At 42.4% G+C, this 16,916-nt stretch overlaps 1 protein-coding gene across 5 annotated transcripts; it reads right to left on the bottom strand.

Moving 5' to 3' along the window:
- Positions 1-1,467: 1,467 nt before the first annotated feature.
- pum2 (pumilio RNA-binding family member 2) lies at positions 1,468-16,460 on the bottom strand. Of its 5 annotated transcripts, none has more exons than XM_028397985.1 (23): positions 16,313-16,460; positions 14,498-14,861; positions 13,593-13,661; positions 12,357-12,462; positions 11,999-12,186; positions 11,741-11,913; positions 11,237-11,531; positions 11,058-11,151; positions 10,856-10,963; positions 10,588-10,727; positions 9,840-9,960; positions 9,574-9,714; positions 9,074-9,367; positions 8,744-8,971; positions 8,056-8,323; positions 7,799-7,928; positions 7,587-7,715; positions 7,354-7,491; positions 6,982-7,107; positions 6,639-6,710; positions 5,629-5,750; positions 5,064-5,256; positions 1,468-3,898 (listed from the first exon to the last, which is right to left on the bottom strand). In XM_028397985.1, exons 2-23 carry the CDS (start codon positions 14,846-14,848, stop codon positions 3,767-3,769), a joined length of 3,618 nt encoding a protein of 1,205 aa, XP_028253786.1. In that variant the 5' UTR covers positions 14,849-14,861; positions 16,313-16,460; the 3' UTR covers positions 1,468-3,766. The 5 variants fall into 5 exon arrangements, with proteins under 5 accessions (XP_028253786.1, XP_028253784.1, XP_028253785.1 ...); XM_028397983.1 differs by having other exon boundaries at positions 7,581-7,715; XM_028397984.1 differs by having other exon boundaries at positions 7,581-7,715; positions 16,309-16,460.
- Positions 16,461-16,916: the final 456 nt, after the last annotated feature.

Raw genomic sequence — 16,916 nt, forward strand, 5'->3', positions numbered from 1 at the left:
CAATGAGAGCTGTGGCAAGAAGGTTTGCTGTGTCTGTCAGCACAGTGTCCAGAGCATGGAGGAGATACCAGGAGACAGGCCAGTACACCAGGTGACATGGAGGGGGCCATAGGAGGGCAACAACCCAGCAGCAGGACTGCTACCTCCTCCTTTGTGCAAGGAGGAGCAGGAGGAGCACTGCCAGAGCCCTGCAACAAGACCTCCAGCGGGCTTCTAATATGCATGCAAGTGGGGCTTGTGCTTACAGCCCAACACTGTGCAGGGTGATTGGCATTTGCCATGAGAACACCAAGATTGGCAGATTCACCCTTGGCACCCTGTGCTCTTCACAGATGAGAGCAGGTTCACACTGAGCACATGTGACAGACGTGGCAGTCTGGAAATGCTGTGGAGAAAGTTCTGCTGCCTGTTACATCCTCCAGCATGACCGGTAATGGTGTGGAGAGGCATTTCTTTGGAGGGCCGCACAGTCCTCCATGTGCTAGTCAGAGGTACCCTGACTGCCATTAGGTACCGGGATGAGATCCTCAGACCCATTGTGAGATTATATGCTGGTGCATTTGGCCCTGGGTTCTGTCTGATGCATGACAATGCTAAGTGTGTCAGCAGTTCCTGCGTGATTAAGGCATTGATGCTATGGACTGGCCTGCCCGTTCCCCAGACCTGAATCCAATCAACCACATCTAGGACATCATGTCTCGTTCCATCCACCAACGGCCCGTTGCACCACAGACTGTCCAGGAGTTGACTGATGCTTTAATCCAGGTCTGGGAGGAGATCCCTCAGGACAACATCTGCCGCCTCATCAGGAGCATGCCCAGGCGTAGCAGGGAGGTCATACAGGCATGTGGAGGCCACACACACTACTGAGCCTTATTCTGAATTGTCTTGAGGAATTTCCACTCAAATCCAGACCTCCATGGGTTAATCATTTTGATTTACATCATTGATCATTTTATGATATTTTATCCTCAACCTTATCCATTCTATGTAATGAATGGAGATTTTCAACTGGAATATTTCATTCAATGAGATCTAGGTGTTATTTTAGTGTTCCCTTTATTTTTTTGAGTAGTGTATATATTCAGGACAGTGTCTTTACTGTGCAAAATCTTTAGAAAAGGACCATTTCTCCTGAGGTCTCCGAGGTATAAACACCACTCATTCCTTCCTGTTGCTGTCAGATTTTTCAACACTTCCTCTCTGCAGTAATGCTAACTTCAACCAATGTGCCAACTAATATTTTGCCATACAGTCAGTCTAATAAAAGGACATTAAATTAAACAGTATTTGGATCAATGTACTTCCACCAATAGTCTAAAATTAAGTGAGGAGTGTGGAGCCTAGGTTAGATGGGAGTCATTTTTAGGAACCCTAGAACACCAGTTTCTCAGCGTAGTGCCATCTTATATTTACACTCAGCAGAGATGGAGCACGGGGAACTCAGAAGAACCACAACAATGCAGGTCAAATGTTAGAAGAACAGTTTAATCATACATAGTCACAATTCTGCTTCCAAAAATGAGTTTGTTTTCTTCATCTAACATCTGGAAATGTACATAAGGCCACCTGAAAATGTACATGACTTTGACAGTGTGACAAAACTCATATGTTCATATTTATATAATTGACAATATTTTACATTGCTTTTGCTTACAAGGTAGTCGCTGTTCCAAAATACAGCACTCTTCTGTACAAAAATAATTCTTGTCATATCCTGTGAAGTTTCCATGGTAGCAGAGGACTAAATGCAGCCTCAGTTTTTAGTACAGAGTGTTTCTTTTTTATGTTTTAAACTGTCACACATCAGAAAGACTATCAACAGTGGATGTTACAGCTTCAGTACAAATAAGAGGCTGGCCTTTTCCATAACGGATTAAAAACAAAAAACCATGCCAGATTGTGAAGCCATAAAGTTTTTTTTTCCTTTTAAAATAACACTAGATCAAATAAAACTGTATACATTATATTCAAGGGGAAAGGAGTGATGAATATACACACATCTAAATGCACAAGTTTGCCTTTTTCTCCCCAAAAAAGTGTAAAAGACATCCCATTTACAGCATAAACGTTTACAAATGTACAACTGTACAGATGAAATAAAAGCATCACTACAAATTCAGAGCAAGGCCTGTCAAAACACCACGACTAGACATTTTTTTTCCATTTAAACTAAGAATCTTACACTTATTAACTGCACATATACTACATGTATTCTACAATTCATATGAAGCAAAGAAGCCATCACTACGAGCATTACAGATGAATTGTATAAGCTTTTTGATGGCCCCACCCGCCTCCACCAATGCACTTGCATACCCAACCGAAACAAAAAAAAGTCTTTTAAAAACAAAAAGAGAACCATTAAAAAAAAGGTTCATCCAACATCCCTTTCTTCAACCTATCCCGCTACTTCTAGTTCATTTCACTTCAGATATAAAGCCGGCATCAACTCCACTTCACAACATTTGTTTTCTTTTGACTGATCAGACCATAAGGCGGTGGGGGGGTTCCATCATTTGCAAGCCCCTCCAAACCCAAAAGCAACAATTTACTCATACATAAAGATGCTATACATTGCTAAACTACTTCTACGCAAGAGATGATTATTCAGTACATAAAGATACCGTTTTCTAGGGCAGTGTTCATCTCAAACTACAAGACAGATAAGATGTTACACAAAACATGGTAAAGAAAAAAAAATCATTCCAAGGATTAAAAACCTGTCACAGCATGCCAACGCATACCCTGCCTTCCCACCCCCACTACGATAAGCGCCCCTCCCTACTACTATGGTTGTTTGTGTTACGTGTCTCGCTGTACAACCTAACCTCATGCTCTGCTTCTTTAAGTTAGCTGTTGTCCCCTCACTTGCATAAACCCGAGTGGATGAGTGAGACGGCTCAGTGGATGCAGCGGTCTGTAAGGGTTAGTACCAAAACATCAGGCAGACTGCGAGCTGCCACCAAGTCTGGAAAAAGGAGGCAAAGAAAAGCCACCAAGTGGAAAATACTACCCTAAACTAAAGCACCGAAATCCACAATGCCAAGCTAGCACAGAGGCCTGGACGACCTCTGGGTGACCGTGGCACAGGATACATAGTACTCACCTGTTGAGACGGAGGGGTTTGTATCCCACATACTATGTAGTGCTATTTCAAAACTAATCCATCAGCTGCTTTGGCATGGGAAAACACTTTTTACTGTGCGTGGGGTTAATATACAAATATAATATTCAATCACCTAGACTTAATTAGAACAGCTGACATAATAAGTCTGGTTACAAAAACAAATGGAGTTGTGTGTTTTAAAAGGATCACTCAGTTTAGCCTTAGAAAGTCACTTGCTGGTGTTAACTGTAAGAATTGTAAATTTCAGCAAATGTGTAATTTTCTACAGAGAATTTACAAGGTAAAAAACTAAATGTACAAGATAATATGAAAAGCAGTCAAATACATCAATTACATCATTAACAATGGGCTTGTGCTTTACCCAGAAAAACAAAAAAACAAAAACAGCCTGCTGACTGTGCGTCCCCTGGGGGCCACACTGGGGACCTGCACCAGGGGTGGCAGAGTGGCAGGGGTCAGTTGTCACAGCGTTCTTAGGTGAAGTTGACTTGTCTTTTTGTGTGATTTTTTTGGTAATTTTCCCCCCAAAAATGGGATGACAGTGTGTTTTTAAAGGCTAACCCCTATGGCTAAGGAGCATCTCTCACAGAACAGGGGGTTTGGGGCTTCTTCAGGGGACCCGGGAGGTCAACGTGTCTACATGAGGCCGTTCGTGGGGCCGCCGATCGGACCCAGTTCAGATCCGCTCTTCATGTAGTATTTTTCTAGCTTGGCCAGAATGTGCTTCCCATAGGTGTACTTACGCAAAGTGGCAATATGAGGCCGGATCTAAAAAAGAGGAGAGAGGAAAAAAAGATCAGAGTCCAGAAGCAATCCTGTTTACGCTGAACGTATTTCTCTTCTATAAAAAAGAAAAGACGCAAAAATATGTTACGTTTGTGTCCAATGTACTGTTTACAGCTCGAGGAAATGAAAGAGTCTTTCCTAATAGGCGATTAAAAACAACAATCAAGTCTGTGGGGAGCACTGCTCTCACTCATTTGAATAAGGTTCTCAAGACTGGAGGGCTGTGAGGCAGCAGCTTCTTCTGCTTGTTTTTCTTTAAGTACCACTAAGATGAGTAGTTATGTTAGTGTAGCAAACTCTGTTTCTATTATTTATGTATTTTTACATCAATAGTGTGGGGTTGAACTACCAAAGCTAGAATTAAATGTCTCTCAAGCATGATCTGTATAGCAGTGTGAGATATACAACAGTAACGAGTCAAAGAGACACTGTCATCTACATGACTACTGTATCACAGCCAAGAATTATGTACCGACTAAGCAAAATAATGTAAATCCTAACGTAACGTCTCTTTTTAGTGCATTAGCTGATGTCACATGTTTACTTCTATTATCCAAACCAGAAAAAGGCCCATCCTAGCATACTGCTAATACCCCCGACTGAACAGCTTCATTCTGCACATGTAGACGGTTTCAAACAGCCTCTGTTTCATCACAGGTGCCATAATATTTACCCTTGTAGAAACAGCTGCTTGTTAGTTTCATGGTTTCTCAGCAGTTTGAGGTTTCTGCTGCGGTGCACTCTTACATTGTCATGATTCACTGCACTGATAGGATGAAATTTTATTTTGATAAGAGGTGGTTTACCAGTTCAAACCACGTACCAAGTATTCTTTTGAAAGTGTCCGCCCTTTTTAAACAATTTCTTTGGAAACGCCCGCAAAGGGTTATGTATAACAAACCATCTGGTGAGACAGAACTTTGCCAGCATGTACAGAGGGGTGTGGTTGATATCTCACAGTAAGCTCTATTGCACCTGCTAAGGTGGGACATTGTATTCAATCTGTATAACCCTTCATACCCCCACTTCTAATCCGAGGTCAATCAGCCACTAACAGATGCCTCTGTGTAAGAGTTGGGCTTTCAACAGACTACATTTTGTAAGAAGTGTAACCTTGTAATATAAACCAGCCAAGTATCTGCCTCACCTTGTGCATGATGATTTTCCGCTGAGCAGGTTCTGCCATGTCAATCATTCTTTGGACAACATAGTTGGCATACTGGTCCTTCATCATGGTGTACAAGGCGCTGTGGGGGCCGTCTTTCTGGCAGCACACTTCATCTATTAGCAGAGCTCTCTCAGCACGCGAAGAGTGGATCACACACTTCTCCACAACATTACTGAGGAGAAATATACAAAGTTACACCAGAGATCAAAGAATCTCAGTCATGACTTGCCGTTTTTTTTTTTTTACATAAATCAGGTCATAGTGCAATAGTCTATATTTCACTTATATTATAAGTATTATATTATATTTGAGTTCACCCTCAGCACTATGTGTGTTTTTTTATTTTTACTACTACACATGGTAAATTGCGAAATGTAGAAAAGCTTTAAAAATATTTTGAACAAAAGTTTTCAAATCTGACATTAGCATGTAAAACTGTCTGTACTGACATACCATTAGCACATGGAATAAATGTACTCTTTGAAACAGTGTACTGATTAAGGTTGTAGTAGGAATAGGCTCAGAGCATATAGACATGTTTTACCTTGCAAATTTATGCTGGCTCAGGACAAGAACCTTCCCGCGAACCTCTGCCACTATCTTGCTTTTATCTTCTGGTCTGCCATGCTCCAAAACATGCTGAATGACGTAGTTACCATACTGATCCTGCAGGAGGCAGCAGTAAAAAGTAAATCAAGCATAAAGCCATTTCAATACTTACACAGCATGTAATCACAGAGGAACCAGTGAGAAACCCTTTAAAATCGGTATGATCGTCATGCACTACTTTTCACCACTGGTCTCTTAGCTGGTGTGAGATAATCATGCATTTCTACAGTGACAGGTTGACGGTCGAGTGACACCCCCATTTGTAGTATTGCAAATACCCTTACGTCATCACTGCAGAAGGTCAGACAAAACAGATGCTGCTGATTTGAAGTGTTGCTGACCAGGCAACAAAACCAATAGCATCTTTGCCCCTTCAGAAATGGGTGATAGACAGTTATGGGTGTAACAGGATGGAGACAGGAACTCACCTGACCAAGCAACAAATAACATCATTCTCATCTGTTATTAAAGTAGTAATTTGTTGGGTAGGTAATGTGATCTCCACCTTTTAATTTGGAAGTATTTGCCTTCAAATCCATTTCCTGCCAATCTGTTTAAACAAGAACCTGCGCCATGCTCTTCTAGGGTGATTTTTGTAAGTTATTTAAGCATCAATTATGAACACTTTGGCTTTCTAAAGAGTTTAAAAGTCCATTTAAACAATATTGTGTCAGTAAGACGTAAGAGAAAAAACAGATTGGCAAGGAATGGCTGTAGGCAAAAAAGGGATCAGACAGCAGATAAGCATGTGCCTTGTGAATCCTCAGTGGCATAAAGCAAGAGGGGAAGGGTAAAGGCAAGAAAAGGCAGCTCATTGGGTTAGGAAAAGTCTGTAAGAGTTGGGAGTTGGATAACTAAATGTTAAATTAGATTCTTTACAGAAGAGAGAAAGGGAAAGAGGAAGGGAGCACGGGGACATCCGCAAGAGAGGCAAATTGCTCTGACCTTGAACAGTGCATCACGGGACACTGTATAATATGTTTTGGGTGTCATCTCCAATGATACGCCTTGATATTTCTAGATGGAATAAGTGAGGGGGCAGGGTGGATGTTTAAATAATCACATATGTCAGATGTAATGAAAGCTACACAGCACGTTCACATTCAACCTTACACCTTATGTTTAGCATACCACGACTATACAACACAAATGACAGGCTAACAATACAAATTGTTCAAACATGAAGCACATGCAAATACACGAGACACATATCAATGGTCACAGCTAGCAAACATAAAAGACTTCCATGTGTAATCAGTGGGGACAGACTGCAGACAGATGTGCTCACCTGGCCCAGCTGTTCAGAGTGCTGATGCAGCTCTTCCAGGATGGGCAGAGTTTGCTCCTGGGTGCAGTGCTCCAAAATCCTTTGGATAACTCTGCAGCCATAGGGGTGTGTGGAGAGCACAAACACCTGCAAAGTGATGTAAAACCAGGAGAAGATCAATGCCAACGCAGCTGCACTAAATAAAGAAGTCAACACTTTTATATGTATAGAATTATTCTTAAATATGAACCACACACATTTTCCACACGTTCAAATGATCGGATAGCATGTTGTGTCAACAGTAATTCTATTCATATCCTTAAATTTGCTTCCCACAAAACGGGATCATGATTAATTTGCATAAACAAGTGTGTCAATATTACTAATACCCACCTGCCCCTGGAAGGCATCAATAATGAACTGCAGGGCCTGAGGCTGGACACATTCAATGCATTTCTGCACCACATGGTTCCCATTCTGATCCTTCACACACTTCAACACGTGACCATCGAGCTCCCGGACAATGTCGTTCTGAAACAGAGAATTTTTAAAACTGATTAGATGCCCGAGATAAAAATCAAAAACTGAAGAGGTGAAGAAGAGATAAAAATCTCACTTACAATTACCTGCTGGTCTGAGGAAATGGACTCTAAGGCTTTCTGAATGACTCTGCAACCATACATCTGCAAGGCCAGGGGGAGGACGTGCCCACGGATACGCGTTGCTAAAGCCAGCTTCTGGTCTGCACTTCCAAACTGCAACGCACACACAATCATATTACGATTATAATGATTAAAGTAGATGATACAATAAGTGAAATGATGGCAAACTTCCACACCTCAAAAAACTTCTGGATGACATAGTTCCCAAAGACATCAGTCATCAGTTGGTATGCTGCTTGCAAAATCTCTCCAAACACCATCTGCCTCTCAGCAGGAGTGGCCCTCTCAAGCTTCTGTTGAATAAATCTAGAAGGACAAGATCAGACAAAGCGTTTAAGAGAGAGAGTCAGATTTCTGTAGTGTTCAGAACTAATAGGATCTAAACCTTGAGAAATTGCTGTATTTTTTGCCAAAAAAAACAGATCTAGGTAACCTGGATCCATGCTGGTCTTGAGAGAACTCCACCATGTGTCCCGGCAGGTCACGGAGTTGGAGATTCGGAAAACGGTTGTTCCTGAAGTCCTCCAGTAGGCGGCTGCGTCCGGACGGCATGACATCAGAGCGGCTGTAGCGGGGCCGAGAAGGAGGGAACAGCTGGCTGCTGGAATTGAACAGACTGGACGTGCCACCGGTGCTTCGGTACTTGGCCTCGGCTCCAGGAGCCGCAGAGATGTAACGACCACTGCCATTTGTCAGGCCACCTACGGTCACACAATGTTAAAGATTAAGACCAGTTACTTTTGAGGTCTTGGATATGACGACTCGCTTCTTATTATGAAGATGGCAATTTTTGGGGGATTCAGGCCAAAACTTTTGAGGGGGTGCCCATTTTTCTGATCCAAAAAAGTCCCTGGTGATGCAATGAATAACATGTACAGTCATATCTAAAGTCTGACACAAGAAACAGTGTCTTCACATTCATGCAATTAAGGATGAAATATTCTGGGCTCACACTCAGCAGTTCAAGCATGACTGATGTCACAACTTGAGCAAGTTCTGTGGTCCCAATTGCAATTTACACAACAATGAAGAGGAAGTTAAAACCACAGCAGACACTGTGCTTTTACTATAAATTTGTAATTTACAAATGTTTAAGATCGACAGGAGATGTTAAAGCTTACCTAAATGAAGGCTAGAGGAGGATCCATGAGAAGAGGGCAGAGAAGGTGGAGGAGTGAGTGGGGAGTGACCTGGTGTCAGGCCAATCGGGCTGGGCGAAGAGGAGTAACCCAGGCTGTTGTAAAACGGCTGGCCAATGGGAGTTAAACTACTGCCACCTCGTTTGTACAGGTCAGAACTTGCCAACAGGGAGTCCCTGCGAGAAACGCTGCTACTGGTTGAGCTGGACACTGCAAAAATTACATATAAATAAATTACATTATAATTACTTTATTGACTCCAAAAAACGGTAGGAGAAACGGAAGGTTATCAAAACCTGTTTAGACACTGACCAGAAGAGCCAAAGCCTCCAAGAGCAGAGCCCAGGCCCACGCCAAGAGAGCCACCTGTGCTGCTGAACCCCAGAGAGGAACTGGATGGTGGTGCAGCAGAGGTGTGTGAGAAAAGAGAGCTGCTCTGAGAGGTGTTAGGGACTGATCCAGAGCCGTAGAATGAGCTGAGGCCGCTGCTGGGAGGGGGAGCCTGCTGCTGCTGCGGTTGAGGTTGTGGTTGAGGCATGGAGCGGTACAGTCCATTGGCTGGAGGACCAGACATGTTGTTACCAGAACCAGATGCAGACACTGCAGCTGATGAAGAGGAGTGAAAGGTGAGGCAAGGTCACATACATAAATTATAAATCATTCAAAAACATGCACTAGTGAATTGTCAGATTTCTATTCAACAAAGTTACAGATTTAAATTTAGTGATAGCTGCAGATATTTTGACTACTATTTACGATAATAGTACAAAAATATGGCCAGCACTGAATTATCCATGTGCTAATGTTCTCACCAGCCTGTGCTGCTGCAGGGTTGATGAGGAGAGGTGTCTGGACCAGACGAACAGGGCCACCTAGACCAGTTCGGGCACCTGGACCCATCACCAGGGCTCCAGTCTGGTCATAATAGGCTGCTGGGGCCAACACCTGATAACCTGAAGAGGTAAAGGATCCAGAGAAATCTCAGGATATGTTATACACCTTCCAAACCTACAACACTGTAAAAAAATGCATTTGGCTACACTATGGTATAGTGGCTCTATGAAAATCAGGTACCAACCTGGCATTCCTGTATATGCCAGTGCAGGGTTTGCAGCTGCTGCTGCAGCTAAAGATTCCTGCTGACTCTGTTGACCTTGCCCAGGTGTTAGAGGTCTCTGGTTTGTACCTGTGCGCATCACCTGTGAGAAAAGGTAACAATACAGTCACACTGCAAAGCAATCATGTAAAAGTCATATTCTCTTTAGACAATTTAATTTGTCCCCCAGCATCTTGCCCGTTAACAGCCAGCTATGCGTTTACTAAAACTAATGGACCAATAGTTTACAGGGGTGAGCAAAGAAATGCTCATATTTCTGGCCTAAAGGACACATCTTCTAAAAAGTATGAACACCTTACATGTCAACTGATTTTTACGTTCTGAAAATAGATTCAGTGAAGGAAAATCAATAATCATAGTGTGCTGTTAATGCCTCTTTCATCTTTGTTTCGCATTTTTTTAGTAGCTCTATGCCACTAAATGAGTAATAACAAATGTGGTAGTGAGCTTGGTTTGCTTAGATTTAGCTCCTGCCAAGCATAAAAAAAAACAACCTCCAAAACAACCATGGGATGAATCAGATGTTGCCCAGTGCTGATGGGTGCACAACATGGGAAATCCCCCATTTAACTCAACCCACAAAAACACCATGAAAGATTTTGTGCATTCATGTAGGGCACATTTTCAGACAGCCTGAAGGACACAATCATCATAAAAGAGCTAATAAAAACAAAACTGAACTGTGGAAAAAGACAGCAACAGCTCCTACCTGAGGCTGGCCCGGCCCCTGATTGGATGCTTGCTGATTTGCTGAGTGATTGGCAGTAGATGCAGCCTGCTGCTGGAACAGATTGGCTGGGTACACACCCCAAGGGACACCATAGTACTGTGGGGGCACAACTGTGGGGCCTACACAAAGAGTTTTAAAGTTACACACAGCAAAAGAAAGATATTTATATCTGAACACAGGACAGGACCCTCACATGGGAGGAAATACTACTAGATATAAAAACAAAAAATGTGTTCTGCATGATCACCTGCAAGTGTGGCTGCTGCTGCCAGCCCAGCAGCAGTGTATGGATCAGCTCCAGGAGGGGCAGCATTTATGATGTAAGGGTTTGGCACAAAAGCAGGAGCAAGCCCAGCTGTGTAATGTGAGGAAGAGTAATGTCATTCATCTTACAATATTAGATCTCATTCAGACAGATGCAGTGCAGTACACTAAACAGCTTGTCTTACCAAGATGCTGCTGCTGAGCTGCAGCCAGAGCATATTGTTGCTGCTGAGCTGCAGTGAGCTGTTGAACAGTCAGGGGATTAGACCTCTGGAACAACTAAAACAAACAAACAAATGATCAGAATCTGCGGATAAAATTCACAATTAAACGTTCAACGATTATGTTTTATGTTTAAACAGACCTGCTGCTGAGAGTTGTAGTCAAACAATCCTACTGGAGTCCCTGAGGAGTCCACCTGAATCTGGTTCCCAGCATAATCAAACTGTAAGGACTCTACACCAGCTTGCTGCTCCATACCCCCCATACCCTGGGCCTCCTGGTTCTGGAATTCCTCAGCTTGGACCTTGTTCTGAACAGGGTTCTGTTGTTGGAGGACATGGGGGTGGTGCTGTCCCATCATCTCCAAGCCTGTCTGACTGGGACCCATCCTCTCCACAGCCTCAGTGGGAGAAGCTTGGCGGCTTCCAGGGGTTGGACTGGGAAAGTAATGAAGTGAAATTAGCCTTTTTATTACAGGTTTAGCTCTGAATTGTATAAATTTGGCAAAAATTGAGAGGAAATTTATTTTAAAAGTATGGCTGTGGAAAAAGGGTCACAAAGTACACCACATATCCTTATCCAAATAAATCATCGGGCATAAGGAAAACAATTACTGACTTTACATCACTGTTGGAGAAAGACCTACTTGAAGTCTTTGCAGTCTCTATCCATGCCGTTTAGAAGACCCCGTCCATTGGCTTTGGTAGGATCATTCTCCTCTCCCAACTTCATCTCTGGGCTCTTATCTTCTTCGAAGGGCGACACCTTTTCTTGTGCATCACTCTTCTCCCTCCCATCTTGGTCAGTATCTCCTCCACCCTGTGTTCATAAAAAAATATTAAGTAAGATCATCACTCAAACGTGACAATAAAATGAAGCAGTGACAGAGAGGGGGTTGACTTACAAAACCACCGTTCCTGTAGCGACCGTCCATCTTGTCACCGGGAGAGGAGCTCAGGACGTACTCCACCATGCTTACCCCAAGGCCTCCACCTTCTGAGCGAGGTGAAAGCACAGAATTCGCATCACCATTCCCGTGGAAACCTTGGCCTGGTCGCCGCTGCACCATGATTGGCTGAGACACTGAATGATCTGAATGAAACAAGTCCCAATCAAATATAGAGGCAAGAGAAAAATGAATTTACTGCATTCACTGGTCACAAGATTTTTTTTTTATAAAAACTTCACTGGGATCACATGTAGCAACCAACATGCTAGGATCACATATGCATGAATATGATAAAAATGTATGAGCCACTCACGTGATGATCCCCATGCATTATCCCTCCATTCCTCCCCAAGAAGCATTCCTTTCCTTCCATCCTTGGCCAACTCATCAGAATCCCAGAGCTTTTTTGCTGGCAAAAGCTGCAAAAGAATATAGATACAGCTAAACCATGTGATCTGACCAATGATTATTCTCTTTATGTCCACAATCTCACAACATTGCAGGAGAAATTCTCAACTGCAGGTTCCACCTACAACATTTCAGCATCACACCAGTTATTGCATCAGCTGTAGCTTCCAAGTATAAGGGTTAGTGTGTGTGTGTGGAAAGTCATATGTGCAGGCAAAACAACTTTTATAAACTTGTACTGAATATTTAAATCAGCCTAGTAGCATAGCCAGGACATCTTAATTCACTTGACCTTTAGCACAAAGGTCCCTGTCAGTTGAAATTAAACTTGTTTCTATGCAGACACACATATGTGTAGCTGATATTAAAAAAATACATTGTTCTGATGTTTGCCTCTCACACTGTGGAGCTGCCTGCGTGTTTACAGGAAGGTGGGGCTCTGCACAGTTAGATTAAAGGACACACAGCTAAGACTAGAACAGACTTGAGTCGATGATGGCAGAACTTGTTATCCCAGAATGCACAACTAAATCTTACAATGAAGGATGCGGAACAAGCCATTTATCAAACCTACTGAACAAGTAGAACAACCTTACATTAGAGAAATGTTTTTGACCACCGCCACTACTGCTTACTTATTACCAATGGTGGCATTACATCATCTATACATTGTAATTAATTTGTTGTGAATGCGTGAGATGAAGACTGACCATCCGCTCTCAAAGAAGGCCCTTGACATCAGCCCCACAGAGCATGAATGATGCCACAGCACTTTAGTTTAAAAGGTCCTTTTAACTGGTCGTGTAATTAAAATTATTAGATTTTCTATAGAAACTATTTTCTCTTTTTTTTTTTTTTTTTAACAGTACAATAGCGCTCTGTAAACACTGCGGAGGTATTACAAATATAAAATAATCCACTTGCCTCTACACAAAGTTTCACAAGTAAAATAAAAAAGACAAAGGTCAGCCCTGAAATTCCACATGCGTATCTCAAATGTGGAATGCCTTTCTCCTCAAATAATGCCATCAACCATCCTTGCTCTTTAAAACAGATGCAAATGAGCCAACATTATTATTTTTTTTTAAATCTATTTGACTAAACACTGTATGGGAGTAGAGAATGGGAATGACAATCTTACCTCTCCCATCCCCCTCGACTCCAAAGCAAGAGCTTGAAAGTCATAGTTCATTTCATCCACAGCACGGACCTGAGATGATGGAGTGGGAAAAAAATGTTGAGGAGAAATTTAATCAACCAAGATAATGTTTTTCAGATAAGCTAATGGTTTCAGACCCAACAAAAAAAACAAGAAAGGCATTTATAATGAGTCCAAACAAGGCATCCATTTCCAAATCTTGGTTTGAATATTTTTATGTGCATTTTAGATATTCAAACCAAGATTTGGAAAGGGAGGAGGAACTGCATGTGCTACGCTGGAGGGGAAGTTCACTTTTTGTGAACATAATTATTTACTACAGTAAATTGAAATAAATCTTAACAGGCCCTAAAGGTTAGCATTAGGCATTAAAATCTGTCCCATTTAAGCATGTTACATACTCCACGAGAACAGAGAAATAACCGTTTACCATAAAAAGGGATGATAACCAGCCAGCAATGTTCAGGATGTAGCATGATAATAGACTGAACAATAGGTCTGGTAGACAGTATTGTTTGACGTGTGTGGATTCTGCGCACCTGAAGCAGCTTTTCCACTTCTCCACATTCACCACACCCAACACACACAATATCTCTCAAACACGACCAAGAAAAGAGTTCTGCTCAGATGTTGAGTCGAGAAAAAACTGCAAGATCTCCCAAAGCAGCGCTCCAAAAAGGAAGTGACGTCATTTTCTTCTTGGAGCACCGAGTTTCTCTGTTCTCGTGGAGTATGTAACAAGCTTCAGTCAAAGTAATACATATAAACAAACTACAAACAGATCAATAACTGTTATAATATTCAGTGAAACGTGCCTCTTCAGCTGTTCATGACTGTCATTTGTGTCACACTACATTATATCTTTGGCAGTTTGTCTGGATCTTTACCTGATCGACATGATTAGCGTCTCCAGTTGGCCAGCGGTGCTTACTGGGCGTGCACCCTACGAGCTGCTCTCCAGGTTGCCTCTGAAAGAAGTATCCAACAGTGGCATCATCCTGAGATCTCCCACTCAGTGGAGGCTGCGGGGTGCCCGGGGTAGTGTTAGCACCCCTGTCCATGCCCTGTAAATGTGGCCCTCCTGGAGCTTGTCCCGCTCCCCCAACTGTAGTGAGGGGCACTCCACCGTGAACTCGGACACCCCCAGACTCAGGAGCACCGTTTGCATGCAGCATCCCACCTCTTGTCTCCTGCCAGGCCACGTCATTCATACCTAGGATGCTGCATGGAACGCTCATTCCACGGGAAAGCCTAAACAAAACAAAAACATGTTGAGTTACTCATAAGCATCGCCAGACTCGTTACGTCTATATATAACTCGCAGGTGCTTACTCACAATCTGCATAGTAACTTATAAATGACTTGACAGTCTACAACAGCGACTGCATGGCACGATTAACACAAGTATTTAAATTAATTTTACAACCACCTAAAGCCAATGCAGCACCCATTATTAACATCACGGTTACTAGATCCTGATCCAGGGTATTTGGATGAAAATGGCTGTAATTTAAATATGTCATCAAGCGCCGCGGTATCGCCGCCATGTGAAGCTACGGACAAAAAAAAAACAACGTATGTGCTAGACATAAAGAAAATGAATCACCTCAAAGAAAAATACGAGATGGGTGATGGGTTAATTTTCTTCGCTGGGACACGGCTAATTCCTGAGCTGCTAAGTTCATGCAATGACTGCCTAAGTCTTAAAAAATAGCTACTATAACAAGGGAACTTAACGTTGAGGGAGAGATTTGAAATTTAACAAGTTGCTGATTTACAAAACCGTTCACAACAACGAAATCATAAGGATGCCGATGACCAACGATGCTAAGTAACGTCGCTAGCCAATGGCTAATTGGTCAACAGATTGCTAACGCTATCTGCTACGCTAGTGACCAATATTGTATTACCGATGGCTAAAAGTTCACAAATACGGAGACCTATTAATTCTAAATCCAAGTTGCAACGGCAATTGTTTGTTAATTTAACGTTTTTGTAATAAGATAAAGCGTCCCATCCTACAACTGGTCGTTGTGGAACAGCGACGAGCAACGTTTAGCAAGGTGGCAAGCTAACCCAGTCCGGTGCTAATGAGAAAGCTAACTTCACGACTTGAACTGCAAATGTTGGTATTAACAGACAAATGTCTAGCAGCTGTGTACATGACTGTCTGTCAATGTCGGGCAAACATTAGCTCACATGTTAACACAGATGAGAATCGACGTAATTAATGTTAGCTGGTGTTGCTTAATGCGGGTGGGCATTCGCAACCTCCTTAGCTAACTAGCTAATGCTAAGTGCAGCAGGCCTGTTGTGTTTATTATTGCTTGGCTACACTGGACCCGAAAGTTAGATCTGTGAATCCACCATTGTCTTATAGCACATCATCTTGTTTTACACGTTAGATCCGACACGATCTGTTGTTTTGTTTTCGCTTGGATTAAACACAGCTACCGTATGCAGTAACAACACAGCTAACATGAGAGCTAGCATACGCTAATTGCCAAATTACTGTTGTGTGAGCTGAAACATCAGCCCAACACTCGGTGGCTAAACAACATGGCCCCCCTTCAAGTTCCAAACAGAGGGGCCTTAACCGCTAAACAAAAGGGGAAATACTCACACCACGGCACTCGCTTCCAAAGCTGTCGCTTTACAAAGCTTTTGTCTTCGGTGTGAAAAAAATAAGAGGACATACTCACGCCTTGTCGTTTCGAGAGAGGGTCTATGCTTGTTGCACGCCGTCAACCCAATTCTATATTGTTTTGTTTCCTTGGAGAGAGCGGTTATTTAGCTAAGGCTTGATAGTCAAAGCTAAGAGTTTGCCTACGCTAGTGCCCCCTCCCTGTAAACAGCGTGAACTACGTAGACATGCGTGTGACAATGTCAATGTAAATTTGCCTTCCGAAGGTAGCTTTTGTACACCTACACTGCTCCAATAGTATTTAATTTGTTAATCAATGATTTTTATAAATTAGCAGTTAAATTTAAACCAATCTCCACGCGCGCATTTTAGCCTATAGAAACGTCTTAATATCAATGTATTGGTTATTATTTCATTTATTTTTTTTAACAGTGTGACAACGTAGCAGTGATTATAAACAGTGTTTCCGGTGTGGGGAGTGTTTTAATGAAAGGAACATAGATGGGAAATACACATTTAAAAAAAAAGAAAACGCCTTGTAGCACCTCACTCATCATCATCATCATCATGCAGTGAGATTCGGCTGGTTTTGGCTGATCCTGGGTCGGGTGGGTCCTCGTGGTCCATGACCCTCCTCTACATAAGGAAAAGCGATGAGATCC

Source organism: Parambassis ranga, chromosome 24, assembly GCF_900634625.1.
Source record: "Parambassis ranga chromosome 24, fParRan2.1, whole genome shotgun sequence".
Lineage (NCBI taxonomy): Eukaryota > Metazoa > Chordata > Actinopteri > Ambassidae > Parambassis > Parambassis ranga.

Excerpts from the sequence above, each read along its gene's own strand:
- pum2 (XM_028397983.1), bottom strand. The coding sequence starts at position 14,848 with ATGAGCGTTCCATGCAGCATCCTAGGTATGAATGACGTGGCCTGGCAG. Across the intron at positions 12,187-12,356 it reads TAATGCATGGGGATCATCAC|ATCATTCAGTGTCTCAGCCA; the intron begins GTGAGTGGCTCA and ends TGTTTCATTCAG. Across the intron at positions 8,972-9,073 it reads TGGAGGCTTTGGCTCTTCTG|TGTCCAGCTCAACCAGTAGC; the intron begins GTCAGTGTCTAA and ends TAATTTTTGCAG.